The sequence below is a fragment of the Misgurnus anguillicaudatus genome, chromosome 7 (genome assembly GCF_027580225.2).
Source record: "Misgurnus anguillicaudatus chromosome 7, ASM2758022v2, whole genome shotgun sequence".
NCBI lineage: Eukaryota > Metazoa > Chordata > Actinopteri > Cypriniformes > Cobitidae > Misgurnus > Misgurnus anguillicaudatus.
In genome coordinates this window covers 23430419-23449903 of record NC_073343.2, presented here as the reverse complement: position 1 = coordinate 23449903, position 19485 = coordinate 23430419, and the positions used below count along the sequence as shown (strand labels likewise).

Sequence of the window (19485 nt, the reverse complement as noted above, 5' to 3'; positions counted from 1 at the left end):
TACGCTACAGCCGCAGTGTTGTCGGTGCGCACTACATCTTAAGCATCAAATCACGTTGACGAAACGGACGAGCGCAAGATATACAGTGCACAGCTCGAGGCAATTTATGCTAATGTCGCTGGAATGTCGAATAGACCCCCGAAGCGACGAGCCCGCCGTACGTGGCTGCCCACCCCGTGGTAGAGGCATCTTTGCCAACAATAGCATGCCTGGAGACCTCTCAGTGGCACCCGCACCCTGAGAAACGCTGGGTCTGACCACGGGGTGAAAGTGTGACGGCATCTCGATGTAATTATAATACTGTGAAAGCCGGTGAGCCACGCTCTCCTCGGGACTCGGTCATAAAGCCAACACTGAAGCGGTCTCATATGGAGCAGCCCGAGCGGTGTCACGGCCGCGGCTGCTGTCATATGCCCCAGAAGTTTCTAAACTTATTTCAGTGGAACCGCAACCCTGCCTTTAAATGTTGAGGCAAGCCAGAATTGACTGAACACGCGCTTCTATGAGACGTGTTGTTAAATCGACCAAATCCCGTTACTTTCCGAGAAAAGAGATTCTCTGCACGGGGCAAAGTTTACTCTTTCCCCAGTTGACCTGAAGACCGAGACGAGCGAGGTGTTTAAATACACGATCTATGTGTGTGCACAGCATCTGACGAAACTGAGCTATTATGAGCCAATACGCCAAAACGCAAACACCGCTCTCTCTCTCAGGGGCTGCAGTGCGCCATCCGCAACTTTCATGAAGACACAGGGAGAGAGAGAGAGAGAAAGCCCGAACGGTGAGACTTTGTACTGATATGCCCTCCCCTCGAACACAAAGCGGAGAAACGGCCTGTGTCGGGGGAGTATGGAGACATGAAAGTACGCGTCCTTCAGGTTAAAAGCTGCGAACCAATCCTATGGGCGGATGCATTAAAATATGCTCCTCTGCGTAAACATTTTGAACAGCATGCTGTGAATGTGAATTCTGTGAATTCTCGATTCAGTACGCGCAGATCTAGGATCGGACGCAACCTGCCACTCTTCTTGGGTACAATGAAGGGCTGTAAAGCCCCGAATTTATCTCGGCTGGAGGGACCGGCTTGATCGCGTCCTTGCCAATAGGACAGCAATCTCCGCACGCAATACGTGCGCATCGACAGCCTTCACCGTGGTGAAGCGAATGCATGAATATTTGTAAGGTAGCCGGGCAAATTGAATGCGTAACCGAGACGGATCGTGCGTAAAAGCCAACGCGACGGGCTGGGAAGCTCAGGCCCCCAGATACCGAGCGAGAGGAAATTACCGGCACGATGTGTGTACCCGTGGCGAGCGGAGACGGGGAACTCAACGACGCGTGCTCTTTGGCCGCATTGTGAGATGTTGTGTGTAATGAAACACTCACCCGAAACCGCTGATGGATGCTGAGCAAAGGCTCCTTTGTAGATGTCCCGCTCGATACATCCGCTGGCGAATGAGGAAGAGGAGAACTCAGGGTTTTGAGCCCGTCCGAAACTCCTATATGCCTCCGGTGATCTGGAGAAAGAAGAGGAATTCGCTCTTTGAGGTTAGTGGGTGCCGATTGAAGTCGGCGGAACACAAAACGAAACCAAGGATTCCCCACCCGGCCCTCCTCCGGGGTGGGGGGGGAGAATGATGCTTTCACCATCTCCTGAAGAGCGATCCTCTCCATCTTCAGATCGCCCGACTCAGAGCCGCTAAGTTTCATTTTCCACCTCTGAAGCGGGCTGAGTGGGCGGGTGTACTGCTTACGACAGGTTCCTCAGAGCTGCCGGGATGAAGGAACAAAAAAGCCGTAGCAGGACGCCCTCGGCGAAAAGCAGACCAATATACTGACGTAACGGAGGGGGCAGCTAGGCTCCGACGTGGCATGATGCCTCAGTCTGCTCTAAAGCGGCCGATCATTGTTGGACACTCTCAGCCGCGTCGCCGAAATGGCTGGTCTAAAATTGAACATTTAGGACGATTATTAACGACCTACTTAATGCCCGCAAGACACAACCAGAGATGGCGTCCTGGACCACCGGGGGTGGGCATAGCACGTCCGGCGGTCTGTGGGGTGAACCCAGTCGCACGTAGCGCCAGGTCAGAGCCACACAGGATTCTTTAGTTGCCGGACCGTGACCTCACCTGTGCAGATCCTTCAGTGCCTTAGCCTGGCGGACCTGCATCACGCCATGGCGCGCACGGCAGAGGCCGCCTCTCACAAGCCCGTGGGTCTGTGAGGGGAGGGAGGCTGGTCTCTTGGAGCAGCAACCTTAGCGGCCCCGCCGTCAGGAGAGGTGAGAGGTGATGGCTGAACGATCGGTTCCGGGAGGAAAACGAGTTTTCCACGACCGTGTCAACCAACATGCACCCCGGGAAGAAAGGCACAGAAGGTCGGGGCTGTTCTTGCAGTCCTGAAGTGCCAATCATCTAGGCGGGACGGTGCGGTGGGGGAGGAGCTCTCCGCTCCACGCAGACCGTCTCCGCGCTCCCGAGCGTACATGGCCGCCACTCGGGGTCGAGCACGGAGGCCCCTACCCAACCCGAAGGCGGGAGTGGGTCCGAGTCGGCGATCGAATAGACGACCCCCTCTCCGATGCTGTGACAGACATAGAATCCTCGTGAGGACTGAAAGAGGACGAGAGCGCGTAGAACACGCGCCACCCGTCTCTTACGGCACCTCTGGCTGTGGATGGGGGTGCTGAGAGTCACTGGACGAACCAGCTAACCGATTCAGCACCGTTTATACGGAGATAAGATTTCCGGAGTTTTGCCACCGCACCTTTAACGGGGCTCCGCAACGGAAAAACGGGGGTAACGTTCCCGGAGGTACGAAACCCGTCTCCGCCATCCAAGAGGTTCATGCTCTCTTAGGAGTATGAACCCTCCACGATCGCAGCCTCAGCATGCACTCTTGCGCACGAGAGAAAACGATCGTGGCCACCCGGGGACCCATACATTTGCCGCATCCAGAAACACGGACGGAAAGACATCTTTAAAAAGACGCTCCCGTCTCAGTGCAAGTGAAATGCTGTCTTTAAAAAGACGCAGAACACCGCAATACTCTTTTAGAGGAAATACTCTTTTGATGTGCTGATGTTGATGAAGCACACAGGGGAACGGCTACGCAAACACTCAACTAAGAGTGAGAAAAAAGTCAAAAAATTAAAAAGAGAGGTGGAACACCCGCGAGCCTCCGCTGAAATGCCTTTGCCCAACCAAATCGAACACGCAGAGTTCTCCAAAGAGCAGAGAGTAGCTTCTCGTGAGCAGTCAGTCTGCCAGCTTTCGAAGCTAAAAAGCTGATTTGATAACTGCACCTGCCGCTCATTAAATAGCTGTGCGGCGGGGCGGCGCCGGCAGATGCAATTATCTGCATGCCAAGTTCATTGGCGTTTTAAAGGTTTCTCGAAGCAGATAGGTCACCCGCGAAGCGGTTCCCAATTCGTCGGTCACGACGTGACGTCGTAGTGACCGACTGAAAGGGAACTGTGCTTATGCATGAGAATATGCAAGTATCTGGCAAACGTGAGCGTCTCTTTTATCATTAAACCCTTTGGACGCGTCTGCAGCGGGCGCTTGTTTTGACGGGACACGTGATGCACACTGGTTCAGTTTATGCACCGAACAAATTTTTTTAAATTATGAACCACCCACCTGACGGGATACATACCTGTTTTGACTAACTTCGATTTGTGCGCCCTCAAAAAAAGAAGTCACCGGCCGCCATTGAGAATGAGGGCAAATTTCTGGAAGTCAGCAAAATTGTAAGGTAGGGCTGCAAAACAATTAATTGCGACTAATTGTTTGCAAAATAATTATTTTACACAGTACACAAACATACTGTATATGATGTAAATAAAAAACTTTATCAATACACACAGATGCAAGTATATATTTAAGAAATATTTATATATGTGTACACTGAAAAAAATGACTCATTGAATTTAATCAATTTTTTAAGGTAAGTGGTTGCAATCAATTTATTTAAGCTACATGTAAACAAAAGTTGTATATTTTATTTTACTTTACTAATCTTTTTTGTTTAAATGTAGCTTAAATAAATTGATTGCAACCACTTACCCTAAAAAAATTGATTAAATTAAATGAATCATTTTTTTTCAGTGTATATACATTTATATTTTAATATAATTTAATTATATACTTAATATATAAATAGATTTTTTTTCTTAAAATTATACATGCATGTGTATAATTTTTTTATTCTGCAAACGATTAGTTGCGATTAATCACTTTGCATCCCTACACTGAAAAAAATTATTCATTGAATTTAATAAATTCCTCCAAGGCAAGTGGTTGCAATCAACCTACCTAAGCTACATCCAAACAAAAGTTTTATATTTTATTTTACTTTACTAAACTTTTTTGTTTAATTGTAGCTTAAATAAATTGATTGCAAACACTTACCTTAAAAAAATTGATTAAATTCAATGAATCATTTTTTTTCAGTGTATATACATTTATATTTTAATATAATTTAATTATATACTTAATATATAAATAGATTTTTTTTCTTAAAATTATACATGCATGTGTATAATTTTTTTATTCTGCAAACGATTAGTTGCGATTAATCACTTTGCATCCCTACACTGAAAAAAATTATTCACTGAATTTAATATTTTTTTTTAAGGTAAGTGGTTGCAATCAATTTATTTAAGCTACATTTATACAAAAGTTATATATTTTATTTTACGTTACTATTTTTTTTGTTTAAATGTAGCTTAAATAAATTGATTGCAACCACTTACCTTAAAAAAATTGATTAAATTCAATGAATCACTTTTTTTCAGTGGAAGGCCTAAAAATGGTTATATTAATGCAAAAAACAGGTAACATCTGTAAATTCAGCAAAAATGTTATATACTTTTGATGAATTGTTCTTTATGAAGAAGAAATTAAAGACTCAAGAGCATCAGTACACACAACAAAACATACAGTCCTGTATTATAATAGATTTGTTTATATAAAAGAGTATTTTAGAGGCAGAAATTCTTTTAGGAAGAAGAATTATAGGGGGCTTTAAAAGTAAATTTAATGGGTAAACTGTGATTAATATTTACCTGAACAGGCTGCTTTGTTCAACAAAAGAAATTACACTGTCTAACCCCAGATGTAAATTTTAAAACTGTTGCGCTTTCGGATGCATGTTCACCCCCAAAAAATAACAATTTAATTGTTTAGTAATTGATTCATTGTGGTTTTCACTACCTGTACACTACATTTGTCATCTTCTAAAGTTATACAATAGTTTTGTGTGAGACCACAATAAAAAAATCAATTACAGACTTTTTAGTTTGGGGTAAACTGTTCCTATAAAATGCTAAAAAGCTGCAACTTGAGCAGATAGGACTTTACCTGTTAGATACACTCGCGGTTTTAAAACGAACATCTGAGTTGTCTTTTGATAACATTCAAATCAAGGAAGTCCCACTTTATCTTAAACGTATACGTTTTTTTAAAGCCATTGAAGAAAGTGACTTAGCCCTCCAGGTTATCGGTCAAGTCACTGATCTACAAGAAGAAAACCTTGGAAATGAAAGGAGCTAAAAATTTCCAGAATTGTGCCAGTAATAAAAGTAAATTAAGTCCTGAGTGTAAAAGGTGTCAAATTCTGCATGATTTTCTTATCCTCATGTTGTTCTGAACTAGTACGATTTTTTTCTGTTGAACACAGAAAATATTTTGATAAATGATGGTAAGAACACAGCTTATTGAAATTGACTTCCATAGTAGGAAAAACAAATATGGAATTCAATGGGTATACCATCAACTTTGTGCTTACCATCATTTATCAAAATATATTTTTCATCATTTATCACAATACTTCCATCATATTTGTTTTCCTAATATGGAAGTCAATGGTTACAACAGCTTTATTTATTATAATATCTTGTGTTTATTAAAATAAAAAAGAACTAAAGGTGAGTAAATGAGGGTGAGTAAATGATGACAGAATTTTTTACCCCTTTAATTGGCTCCAGTTTCCAAGACTTAGCTTCAGGTAAAAATTGCATCAAAATAATTCATTTTCTGCGATTATGCCCCATATCTTTTCAGCAAAAAATTGAAATAGAAATGAAAATGGTGCCATACCAATCATATTTTTTTTCTTTTTATTGATATCAATAAAATAACTTTACAAAAAAACTGATCAAATTATTTCTGAGGGAAAATATCACATGATAATTTTTAAAATATCACATGACAATTTTACAAACCACCAAATGTAATTGTTCACAGATCCGTCCAAGACATACTCTGCAATAAAATACCAATAAGTTATAGTTAGGTAATAATATTTAATCTCAAATTAAAGATAAATTAACTTTCATATGGTACCTTTTTCTTTGTTCTACAAGACATCATCGTCAGGCACCTTGTTTGTGTATATTATAAATCTTAACTTTAAAACTTTAAACTTTAGCCACCCAGCACCTTTAACGCCTGTTTTCAATTTTATCTAATCAAAATATTTAAGAATTAACACATTTTATCACGGTGGTTGATAATTTCTCAAATTTTGTAGACCAAGTTAATTGTAATGCAAACTTATAAATGTCTGTAATGGTTATAAACAAACAAGCATAAAGACAATGAAAATTATGCTATTGTTTATTTATTTACTTAACATAAAGGCATTATTTTCCTACTAGAAATAATTGGCTGTATGGGCTTTGCATCTCATTTAGATCAGTGCATCTGTAGTTGTCCAAACTAATGATATTATGAATGATAATCAACATTTTTCCTGCACCAGATGTTTTCTTCTTCAAACTAGGCCTATTGACAGTCTGCATTACCATTTAGTGCCAAACCCCTCTCTGCTTTGCATGGCATGTCAACACTGAAAATTGTTCAAGATTGATGGCACTCTTTTATTCCCTTCCCAGATCCCCAGACAACTCTACAGCGGAAGATCAGAAAAGTTAGCATCAGAAATGCTTGACTTCCATCAGTGTGTTACATATAATGAGGTAAGATGGCTAATTCTTGACAGCAGGCAATACGTGTGACTTTGGTGAAAGCTGCTGGGGTAAAAACAAGCAATTTGATGAGTTGATCGAAAAGTAAATAATCAAGACAGCTTGATTTATCCTGTCAAGATGATTAATCTTTCCCATCAACACCTCAGCCTGTACCATCCGTTGGTGTAGGCTACTGGACACCCCTGCGGTGTGGGGACGACCCAATTCTTGTGTGTTATGAATAAAATATTATTATTTAGAGAGATTTTACTCCGTACAGAGGCAACATTAAAGCATCAATATACTGTGTTAAAATTTGTGATAACTTAAATATTACTCCATCACCACCCAACCTGATCGCGTCTCACACTTATGATTTATCACCTTGCATTTGGCATTTGTGTATTCGTGAAATTGTGACCTTTTGTGACTAAAAGATTTGTGAACGTAATTCTCTTCTCTGTTGTCCTCTAGCAGAATGGTTCAATTATACAGGTCATAAGCTTAATAGGCTATAAAACATAAAGACATTGGCTGTGTACCAGTTACCTTATCCAGCGTGCGGATCCTGCTCACATCACTCGCAGCCGTACACGTACTCCACAGTGTAGAAAGTTTTTAAACCCTCTTAAAGAAAGTTCACCTCAGGATCGCGTTCCAGGCAGCAAACCTCCTGCAGACGCGCGCGCTGTACACCTGCGCAGTACGCATGTAGTCGTCTTTTGCTTCAGCGCGAGCTGCTGTTGTTTCATTCTGGTTTGACATTGCATAAATTATATTTGGCTAAATACTTGTATTTACACTTGCAAAGTTTTATTCTACCAATTATAACACCCATTAAAAAGGAACAAATAGCGTGCTGCTTTGTCATCCCTTGTGAAAAATAAGTGTGATTAAGTGTAGTGAAAGCATACTTTTTGTTTAAAAATAATAAGAGTATACTTTTTGAGAAGCTTTTTGAGCACTTGCTGATAATATAATAAAATAAAATTAAAGACCACTTAAGTGTACTTAAATGTAATATAATGACACTATTTAGTAACACAATTAAGTGCACTTTTTACTAATGCACTTTGTTATAATGTCTTATTAAGTTTTATGTAAAGAAAGTACACTTTCATGACAATATTTCTAAACACATTTAAATGCACTTTTTAAAAATGTTTACTTAAGTTTTACTTAAACATACATTTTAAATAATTATGATTTTATAGTGTTTAAAATATTTTTTTTCGTGCTATTATCACGAATTTTTGCGTTTTTTCGTGATGGTATTACGAATTCCTGTTTTCGTGTGATTATCACGTATTGGTTACTCAACTGTTTTGTCTTATTTTCTTAGCATTGTCGCTTCGGTTTAGGGTTAGATTTACATAAAATGACATCCCTAACCAAACCCAACTCTAACCCCAGGCGACATATAAAAAAATAAATAAAAAAATAGTATAAACCAATATATAAAGTGACATTCTAATGCAAGCACCAAATCTAACCCTAAAAGCGACAATGGTTTAAAAATAGGAAAAAGCAGTTGAGTAACCAATACGTGATAATCACACGAAAACAGTAATTCGTTATACGATCACGAAAAAACGCGAAAATTCGTGAAAATAGCACGAAAAAAGAATTTAAAAAAAAAATACGTGACTATATCACGAAACTTTGTGAGACTGGGTAGAAATAAAATAATAATTTTATTGGAAAACATGGGAAATAATTTATTTATATTTCAACTTAAGTGTGTTTTCCAAAATTATTTTGTTATTGTATTTTAAATGTGTTAAGTCTATAATATACTGTGTGCATTAATGCATTTGAAATGTATTTTCCCTCTAAGCTGCAATACATTTGCTTATGCAATATACTCCAATATACTTATTGTTGACATTTACACACTGACAATGTATTTATTTTTACTTTTACGTTAATTGCTTGTCAGTAGATTGAACAGTGCACTTTAAGTATATTTTTAAAACACTAGAAGCAATTATGAAAGTAGATATAAAGTTGTAATAAAGTAACAATTAAGTTGTTCCAAAAAAATCACTCTTAATGGCAACTTATTAAATTTTATTTCAACTTAATATATGATATTTTTAAAATTAATTACACTTAATGTGCATTCAGTGTGCCAAAAATATTGCATTTAATTCATACTTTAGTGTATATACTTAAAATATATTATTTTTGTAATAAGTACACTTTATAAAAGTACACTTAAGCACACTTATTTTTTACAAGGGATTATTGTGTCTCATTTCAAATAAAACGTTTTTAACAAGAGTTTCAGAGTCAAGCATTTCCGATTGCAAAGCAACACGTTAAATATGTTGCAAATGTTACAGTTATCTGATAAATAGGGAATAAGTTGCTATTTTTTTGCTATTAAAAGCATATTAGTAATATAGGCTACTCAAATAAAAGTGATGTGCTGTTATATTTATTTGCCGATGTGGCTCGTATATCGACTGTATACAATACACCTTCATCAGGTAAGTAGCGAATATGATTCACAATAAAATCATAAAAGATCAATACATAATGTCAAAAAGTCACGTAATATTACAATAGGTACCCTGTAGTAATAAAATACTATAAATAATGTATAACTTTCCATATTTTCACCACTTTATCACCCCAAACTTGACATATTGTTCCCTTATACCTATAAGTACTCTGTTGTTGTTAAATAGCTACGCTGTAAATACAGTTTAATTACGCAGTACATTGCGGGTCGTAGCCTAATATAAAGTGTTAACAAATCAATAAGCTTATTAAGGGACCTATCTAATGATGTGTTACCCAATACAATGTTGATTCTGACATTAGCATGGTGCACAATACAGTACAGCCTCCTTCAAATATTGTGTAAAATTATATATAGATTTTTTTTTTATTTAAAAAACAGTATATGAAAGTATTTTCTTTAGATTTTTTATACTGAATAAAAATGTACACCTTTTTTGAATAGCGTTTCTGAAAGGACGTTTTATTCTTAAAGTTTTGTTGGTCTTGCAGGCTACTATGCTGCATTATTATTATTATTATTATTAAGCATGATTATTGTAAGTGTGTGTGTGTGTGTGATGTTTTGTTTGGTTTTTAATGACCATGCTGTATTTGTTATGTTCTTTTACAGGCATGGCGGATGGCCAAGAGGCCTTCTTGCTGTCTGCTGAGAAGTCCTGATAGTGAAGGCTTTGAAGTGACTGTTTTATGATGTCCGGACGCGGCACCAAAGCTCTTCAGTGCTATTCAAAGCAAACAAAAAGCTGTTTTGTATCCATTGGTAGTGAGTGTTTGGTACAACACTTAAAGCTCATTCAGAGACCACTCAAAGACCAGTTGGGACCCCAAGAAGACCTCCAGAGATGGGGACTTTGTGACTTTATTATTTAGATCAGTTTTAATATTGATTTTATTGTACATGTGTTGGATGTACTGAACCCTTGTTCCCTCACAATGAGGTATTTACAAATTGATACACTGGGTGATATCTTAAATGCAAAACTAGATTTTTGTGTCCCAAAAACAAAGAATGAATGTAAGTACACTGTAAAAAGTTGGCACTTAAAGGGCACCTATTTTATTGGTAAAAAATGTTATTTTGTGTTTTTGGTATAATTATTTTTTTTAGGCGCAATGCTAATGGATTTATCAGATTCTATGGATTATGCTAAGCTATGCTAAAAGTGCTAGCGCCAGATCCAGAGATCAGCTGAATGGATTCCAAAACGGTAAAAATCAAATGTTTAACTCTAGGGGAGCTGGAAAATGAGCATATTTTCAAAAAAGTGGAGTGTCCCTTTAAATAGTGAGTAGTAAATTATTTAAATATGAAAAAACATATACAGGCTGTGGTCAGAAGTGGGCGGAATTATGATAATGATTGTCGTGTCCACGTCAATAGGCAGATGAAGTAAATATAATAACACACACTTACACACCAAAGGTATTGTAAAATCGGATAATATAAATAAAATGTAAGTTGAAAAAACTTTTTAGGTGATATCAATTAAAGTCCTTTTTAAGGAGATCCAACTTTTCACAGTGTATTCTGTAAATTCTTCTGATGATTATTTAAATTATTTCATGTATTTACATGTCAACAGTATGTTAAAGGGATAGTTCACTCAGGGATGAAAGTTCTGTCATCAATATTTCAGGAATGTTTGTAAACAAACCGATCAGAAGCCCCATTGACATAGGGAATAAGAGTCCAGTATTCTTTTCCCTACTATGGAAGTCAATGGAGCTTCTGATTGGTTTGTTTACAAACATTCCTCAAAATATCTTCCTTCGTGTTCATCACGTAAATGATGACAGAATTTTCATTTTTGGGTTAACTGTCCTTTTAAGTATAGATCATAAATTAGTTACATGTTTTTTTCACCAATAGCAGACAAGAATACTTGCAGATGAATGGGAATTATTTCCTTGTTTTATATATTAAACAGAAAAGGTGGTTTATTTCTGTTGCAGAAATTGTAACTTCACATACTTACTAATCATTGGAGCAAAATCATGATTTGCGTAAATTAATAATATTTTAAGAAATCGTTATTTTCCATCCCAGTTATACTAAACAAGTTCCAAACCATAGTTGGGTCAAAAATTGACAAACCTAACTGTTAATAACTCTAATATAATTATTTTAAATTAGCATGTACTGAGATACCAGCCTGATCGTACATATTTTTACTGTGTGTTCACACCAGCCGCGTGAAAAGTTATATTTGTGAAGTTGTAGTTTGAGGTGAGGGCTTTAAAAAACAAGAGGGTGAGATGTTATAAAAGACACCAGAGCAAATTTTGATGAAGGACTATAAAGACTATATTAAAGGCGGGATGCATGATCTCTGAAAGCCAATGTTAACATTTTAAATCATCTAAACAAACACGCCCCTACCCCAATAGAATCTGGACCTTCTTTTGTTTGACCCGCCCCACACATACGCAACCAGGGCAACAATGACGGTTAGTATATACGCACCTTACTGCTGATTGGCTACAAGTGTGTTTTGATAGTCGGCCTGACTCCCTTATCCAAACATTTTTTTAAATCACGTACCCCCCTTTAAGTTGTGTGCCATAATGAATCATATTGACTATAATGAACAGTCAGAGCCTTTCTCTCTCTTACAGTACATCAACAAACATGTGAAAAATCTACACAGTACACATGCACACTTTTTGTAGACTGTGTTTATTCTGGTCTAGCAAAGCGATTGGAGCAACAGTTTCCAGTCCAAAATGAAAAAAACACAGCGTTATTAACCCGAACACATTAAAGATAAACTGAGAGACAAGAAACAAATAATTAACAATTATAATATTCATGAACTGCTAGTTTGAGATGACACTAGTTCAGTTAGAAAGGGCAGAATAGATGTAAATAGAGAAAAACATCAGCATATGAATAAACAAAGGCTGGATAATGATTGCAAATTAATCAAATGCAGCAATTTGGTCTACGCCACATCTTCAAATGAATGTGCTTGCTGCTTCCATTATTGCTGTTCTTTGGGAAGTTATGAGCAAAATGAGACAAGACAGAGGCAGGGAACCGCATAACAACACACACCAGAACATTTCCATGAATTTGTATATAAATAACTGTAAAAATAAAAGAGTAAATCTACCACACCTACCAACAGAATTCACAGCAAAACTTTAGTGACATCATCACTTCACCAAAAATAAAAGAAACGTTTTTCCCCCTAAATATATAACCATGATTTAAGTATAAAATTTCAAGAGTGTAACCATGCACGACAGCTATTCCTTTATGAAGCTGCTTTGAAATGCACCATCAAACAGAATTCATAATCAAATATACGTAAAGGCAATTACGAACGATGTTTTTTCTAGGTAGAGACGCTTTCATTATCTTGTACGGCATCGTCCATTACTGCGTTTACAAAGGTGAGACAAAAAGTTGCTATCGAAAGGGCAACGTAATGTATTCCAGTGCATGTTCCTCATTAGCCCTTACCATTAAGCTCTGATTGACTTATAGTTACTTTAACTAACTTTATAATGAATGTTGCTCTGCAATAATGACCAATTAAGTCTTATGATAGAATTTTAACTTGCGGGTTGAGTGTGTCATTCGTGCGCCACTAGCAACGTCAAACAGAACTGCAAAAATACAGCTTTCCTGAACACCCCCATCTGCCATTGGTCAAACTCAAAGCCCCACCCACGGTCACCCTGGATGAGCCAGGGTTGCTATGATGGACTGGTCAGGGCTAGAATGTATACAGGAAAAATCGCAGAAATTGGGTTTAGGGATAGGATAAGGATGAAAACAGCATTTCTGGATAGATGGGATACAGATACAGCCTAAATCTCATGACAAGTTGGGTTTAGGGTTAGGTTTTGGGGTAGGATTAGGACAAAACAGCACAGGAGATTTTGGCATTTACTGTATCCCTTCTAGCCACAACTCTGGTCATGATGCTACACTAAACAAAGCAATGTGTGTTCACACTTTTTGGGGCACTTTAATAGAAACGTAAAATAAATAATAATAATAAGTACAGTACACACCTTTAACTAACAAGACCAAAGCCAGTTTTACAAAACTATCTATCACTAAGCATCAAAACTAATCCTTTTATAAAGAATATTGGTAAATATTTCAGATTTATGTGCAGGGTTACGTAAGTGTGGCACACTGTCAGACAAAAATGGTCAAAAGATGTATCCCAGCCGTCACTGGGGCGGTACCCTTTCAAAAAGTACACCTTTGTACCTAAAGAGTTCAGATTAGTACCTCTTGTTGAAAAAAAACATTTTTTAAGGGTACTGCACATATTTTGACTATTTTTTTCTAACAGTGTATTCTAATAACTAATGAGATGAAATAAATATGACAATCTTTAAGGCATCACTGAGCGACAAGTTCAAGCAAGGCTCAGATTTTTGTGAAAACTAGTATTCAAGTTCACGGCAAATGAATAACAAACTACAAACAAACAGTAAAGTGGACAGTAGTTGTGTTCACTGGAATTGCACAGCAGGATTAAAAGCTTCTAAAAGCCCACAGAGATGAAAAGCCCTTCATTTTTAGCTACTTTACCATCTACGTGTGCACGGAGAGTGTGAACCAATAAGGGAAAAGGTGTGATCATCACTTGAGAAGATTCTGGAGCATGGCGGTGGCGTAGGTGGGTCGGGCTTGTTTGCTTTCGATAGCGCTTCTCAGGTATTGGATTCCGCCACAGCGCTCCCATATTTCCTCGAACTGACGGGGGAGGATTTCCGCTCCGCGTTTTCGCGTAAGCCCGGTTTCTTCCAGACTCAGCTCGCACATCTCCATGTCGTCCTTACCTGGATCAGCAAAAGATAAAATGTTACGCCTGAATACACAGTAAACATACATATAAAGTACACATCTGCAGATAACAGTAATATCTTCCGGTAGCCACATCAGAGGAGGGGGAATTTATCTTGTGAATAAGAATTCATTGTGCGCAGTGGGAGAGAATCATTGCCTTATCTTATATACACTCACCTAAAGGATTATTAGGAACACCATACTAATACTGTGTTTGACCCCCTTTAGCCTTCAGAACTGCCTTAATTCTACATGGCATTGATTCAACAAGGTGCTGAACGCATATTGATAGGATAGCATCTTGCAGTTGATGGAGATTTGTGGGATGCACATCCAGGACACAAAGCTCCCGTTCCACCACATCCCAAAGATGCTATATTGGTTTGAGATCTGGTGACTGTGGGGGCCATTTTAGTACAGTGAACTCATTGTAATGTTCAAGAAACCAATTTAAAAAACTGATTTGAGCTTTGTGACATGGTGGGTACATGGTGGTCATAAAGGGATGGATATGGTCTGAAACAATGCTCAGGTAGGCCGTGGCATTTAAATGATGCCCAATTGGCACTAAGGGGCCTAAAGTGTGCCAAGAAAACATCCCCAACACCATTACACCACCACTACCAGCCTGCACAGTGGTAACAAGGCATGATGAATCCATGTTCTCATTCTGTTTACGCCAAATTCTGACTCTACCATCTGAATGTCTCAACACAAATCGAGACTCATCAGACCAGGCAACATTTTTCCAGTCTTCAACTGTACAATTTTGGTGAGCTCATGCAAATTGTATCCTCTTTTTCCTATTTGTAGTGGAGATGAGTGGTACCTGGTGGGGTTTTCTGGTACCTGGGGTTGTGGCTTCACAAATGCTTTGCTGCATACCTCGGTTGTAATGAGCGTTTTTTTCAGTCAAAGTTGCTCTTTTATCAGGTTGGATCAGTCGGCCCATTCTCCTCTGACCTCTAGCATCAACAAGGCATTTTCGCCCACAGGACTGCATGTTTTTCCCTTTTCACACCATTCTTTGTAAACCCTAGAAATGGTTGTGCGTGAAAATCCCAGTAACTGAGCAGATTGTGAAATACTCAGACCGGCCCGTCTGGCACCAACATCCATGCCACGCTCAAAATTGCTTAAATGACCTTTCTTTCCCATTCTGACATTCAGTTTGGAGTTCAGGAGATTGTCTTGACCAGGACCACATCCCTAAATGCATTGAAGCAACTGCCATGTGATTGGTAGATTAGATAATTGCATTAATGAGAAATTGAACAGGTATTCCTAATAATCCTTTAGGTGAGTGTACTTAAGCGACTTGGAATGCAAGCATTTTAAATTTCATCACTTTGTGGGTTTAACAGGAATTAAACCTGTGATTGCATTATTAAAGTATTAGTCAATAAGGAAGAAAGCTACACTGGCAGCGCCTGTGGTGTCGTCCTTACCTGCTACCAAAAGGATGGGCTGCTTGTCTGGATGGAGCTCCATCTGCCTGGCAATCCAGGGACCATCAAAGTGGGCGTACCACCAGCCCTTCTTCTTGTTCTGTGGGTCTTTGTATTGGTCTGCGGGTCTGATGAAGGGAATGCGGAAGTAACGCTGCTGTCGGTTCATTGCGGTCTCTTGCTGTCGGGCTGGGACTGGAGGAGCAGGGTTCTGTTCGGCTGAAGCGACATAACAATCAATTATACTATTATACATTATCTACAATTACATTATACTAGATGGTGCTTGGCATTATGCTTGGGGTTTGGCTATGCTTAAAGGGATATTCCAGCCAAATACCAAAATGACCCCTTGATTTACTCCCCCTCAAGCAATCTGAGATACACATGTCAATCATATTTAAGAAGAACACATTTGGAGTTATTTTAGTAAATGTCCATGCCTTTCCAAGCTTTATAACGGTAAAAAAACAGGGATCAATTTCGGACTTTAAACCTCAAAAAAGTGCATTCATCCTCTACAGAAGTAATTCACACAGCTCTGATGAGCTAATAAAGGTCTTCTGCGGGTGATCAATGCAATTTTGTAAGAAAATATCCAGATTTCAAACTTTCTAAACTGTATTAACTAGTTTCTGGTAAAGGCGCCATCTTAGACTCGTAGAGAGTTTTATCGTAGTGAGTGTTCATTGCCATGGGTACATTGCGCAGTGACTCTTGTGAATTGCGTGAGTCCAAGTTGGCGTCTTTATAAGCCAGTTATTATATTTTATAAAGTTTAAAATGTTGATATTTTTCTTACAATATCGCATTAATTACCCACAAAACACCTTACATAACTATTTGGAGCCGTGTGGATTACTTCTGTGAATGATGGATGCACTTTTTGGGGGCTTCAAAGGCAGAAATTTTTCGCTGATCCCTTTATTCTCCCATTATAAGCTTGGAAACAGCAAGGACATTTACTAAAATAACTCCAAATGTGTTCGTCTGAAAGATGATGGACATATGTATCTCGGATTATCTGAGGAAGAGTACATAATGGGGTAATTTAAAAATGTGGCTGGAGTATCGCTTTAACAATGCTCTGTAAGCAATAAGGACAACTATAATAATAATAATTAGTTACATTTATGACTGCCGCCATATTGCGCCAGAATGCCCACCACACACCAGCTTATTATAGGGCTTTTCCATTGCATAGTACCCCATGGTTTAGGTCGGGTTAGCTCACTTTGGCTTGGTTAGCTTTTCCATCGAGTTTAGTAACACTTCAGAGTGGGAAGGATTATAGGCGTAACTGTTATGGTGTTCCTGATTCTCATACTGTGGATGTTTCTCATCGCTAAAAGGGAGTTTGGGAACTTACAGCAATGCACAGATGACAACAGGCTTACTCAAGACAGTGCAAGAGCTTGAAGGTAAAGCTAATCTTTTTCATTATAGCGATGACGCTCATAGTGACGATTCTCTCAAACCAATTAGTGATCTACAGTGTTTTTGCGTCACGTTTTGGTCTCAGCTCGGGCCGCTTGGAACTCCAACCGAGGTGGTACTAAAAAAAGTATCGGGTACTACATAATGCACCCAGTGGAAAAGCCCCCTAAAGTAAGCCCGACCCAAACCTTTGGGTACCATGCAATGGAAAAGCGCCATTAGTGGAGAGGAGACAGAGTGATATAGCCAATAAGATATGAGGGGATTGTTAGTAGGCCCATGGGCAAGTTTGGCCAGGATGCTGGGGCACACCCCTACTCTTTTTCAAAAGACATCCTGGGATTTTTAACGACCACAGAGAGTCAGGACTTTGGTTTAACACCTCATCTGACTTTTTTGACGGTATAGTGTCCCCATTACTATACTGGGGTGTTAGGACCCACACAGACCACAGGGTGAACACCCCTGCTGGTCTTACTAACACCTCTACCAGCAGCAACCTACAGTAGTTGTCCCAGGAGGTCTCCCATTCAAGTACTGACCAGGCTCAACACTATTTAGCTTCAGTGGGCAACCAGTCTTGGGCTACAGAGTGATATGGCTGATATGGCAAATATGTGGTTACTACACTGTAAAAAAGTTTAACTGGTTAAGTTAACTGGTTGCCTTAAAATTTTAAGTTCATTCAACTTAAAATTATTAGTTGCCTCAAAAAAGTTGTCAACTAATATTTTTAAGTTGAATTACCTCAAAATTTTAAGGCTTACGTTTTTAAGCTTTTTTCAGTGAAAACTGAAAAAAAAAACGGTTGCACATTATTGAATTATACGGAGCCCCTAAAGGGGGCATGGAGCAAAAATGAAATAAAGTTTAGTTTCATGTGCACACGCAATAGTTTCACGTGAGCACGCAAAACTAAACTTAGAAAAAAATTCTGCACATGAAGGTTTCACATGAGCACATGAAAGTTTCACGTAAGCACATGAAACTAAACTTCAGATTTTTTTACTCCAATGTCACCTTAGGGGCTCGGTAGAATTAAGTTTTCTTAAAATGATTTTTTTACATTGTTGGATCTACGTAATTCAATACACCAGTTCAACATGATTAAATTAAGTTTAAAATGAAATGTATGTTGCTAGGGCATTTACTGTACAGACGGTATAACTAGCAACAAAGTTTGATTTAATTTATTGATATTACATTGATTTCTATATTTGAATTGACCTTAATATTAAAAATATCAAGGTTATTTTTCACAGAATTTTCTTCACATTTATGTAGGATGACTTTAGATTGATTTTCACAGACTGGGTACCAAATGTACTCCCATCACTATATGGCCAGGGTCCCTATTTCATTGTAGGCCAGTGGTATTTGTTTGCCTGTTTTAATGTCTTGCACGCCCAATACGGCAAGGCTGATCAAATAAAAGGTAATTGACTACTCTCAACAAGTCATATCATTCATGCCCTTAGCACAAATGGTGCTTTGTTTGCACAAACCGAAGTTCAAATCCATTGTCCAAGTAAAAGCCAAAATAATAGTGATGTTTGCCTTAGCAAGCACCCCTCTGCTACTCAAATTCTCTGGATATGTACAAACTATTTATATATTATATGTATGAAATACATATCAAACACAATAAATGTGAAGTCATAAATCAGTGCATATCACCTATCATCCCTAAAGATCAAACAAATACAAAGAACGGCTTCATGTAAGAAAGTTCTCAGTGAACTTTCATGCACTTCAATATTGACTGTAAAGCTAGATGCCTGATTTCATTTCAAAGAGAGAAGCGGCATAAGCCCAGTACAGCTGATACAAACACTCAAACAGCGTTTGAAGGTAAGATACATCTGAGGATTTGAAAACAAGAGAGACGGAAAGTTTGAAGAAAACCTAGAGGTCACACAACTCTAAATCTCCTGTTTGTTCTGCACGAGCAAACACTTAGAAAGCACAAGGCGAACGACGTGCCATTTTAGCGGGGAAATAAATGAGAGGTTTGACTCCCTTGAAATGCTACTTAGCGCCTTGAGATATTGTTCTAGCTGTCTGCATTATGTGCATTACAATGCTAACGCTAATCAGAAAACTTTGTGTGAATGTGTGCCGCAAGGCTTTTGAGACCGAGAACAAACAAAAAAGTTCAACCTTGAAGAACTGAGCAGCACAGAGGGAGGGGGAGAGAGAGAGAGAGAGACAGACACACTAATGTGTTGTTTCCACCCTTTAATTTTTCCTAAAGTATTTTACCATTACATTTACACCATTAG

General features: G+C 38.5%; 2 protein-coding genes across 2 annotated transcripts in view; one reads left to right on the top strand and one right to left on the bottom strand.

The window, feature by feature from the left end:
• Positions 1 to 10938, top strand: part of LOC129417078 (interphotoreceptor matrix proteoglycan 1) — a 41551-nt gene extending 30613 nt beyond the window's left edge. The window contains exons 17-18 of the mRNA XM_055171526.2: positions 6902 to 6985; positions 10116 to 10938. Coding sequence (XP_055027501.2) covers positions 6902 to 6985; positions 10116 to 10196 — 165 coding nt within the window. The 3' untranslated portion in view covers positions 10197 to 10938. The remainder of the gene's footprint in view (positions 1 to 6901; positions 6986 to 10115) is intronic.
• Positions 10939 to 12169: 1231 nt separating this feature from the next.
• The window catches only part of LOC129417076 (unconventional myosin-VI), a 90364-nt gene continuing 83048 nt past the window's right edge, over positions 12170 to 19485 (bottom strand). The window contains exons 31-32 of the mRNA XM_073869622.1: positions 15767 to 15985; positions 12170 to 14311 (exon numbers count right to left, since the gene is read on the bottom strand). Coding sequence (XP_073725723.1) covers positions 14112 to 14311; positions 15767 to 15985 — 419 coding nt within the window. The 3' untranslated portion in view covers positions 12170 to 14111. The remainder of the gene's footprint in view (positions 14312 to 15766; positions 15986 to 19485) is intronic.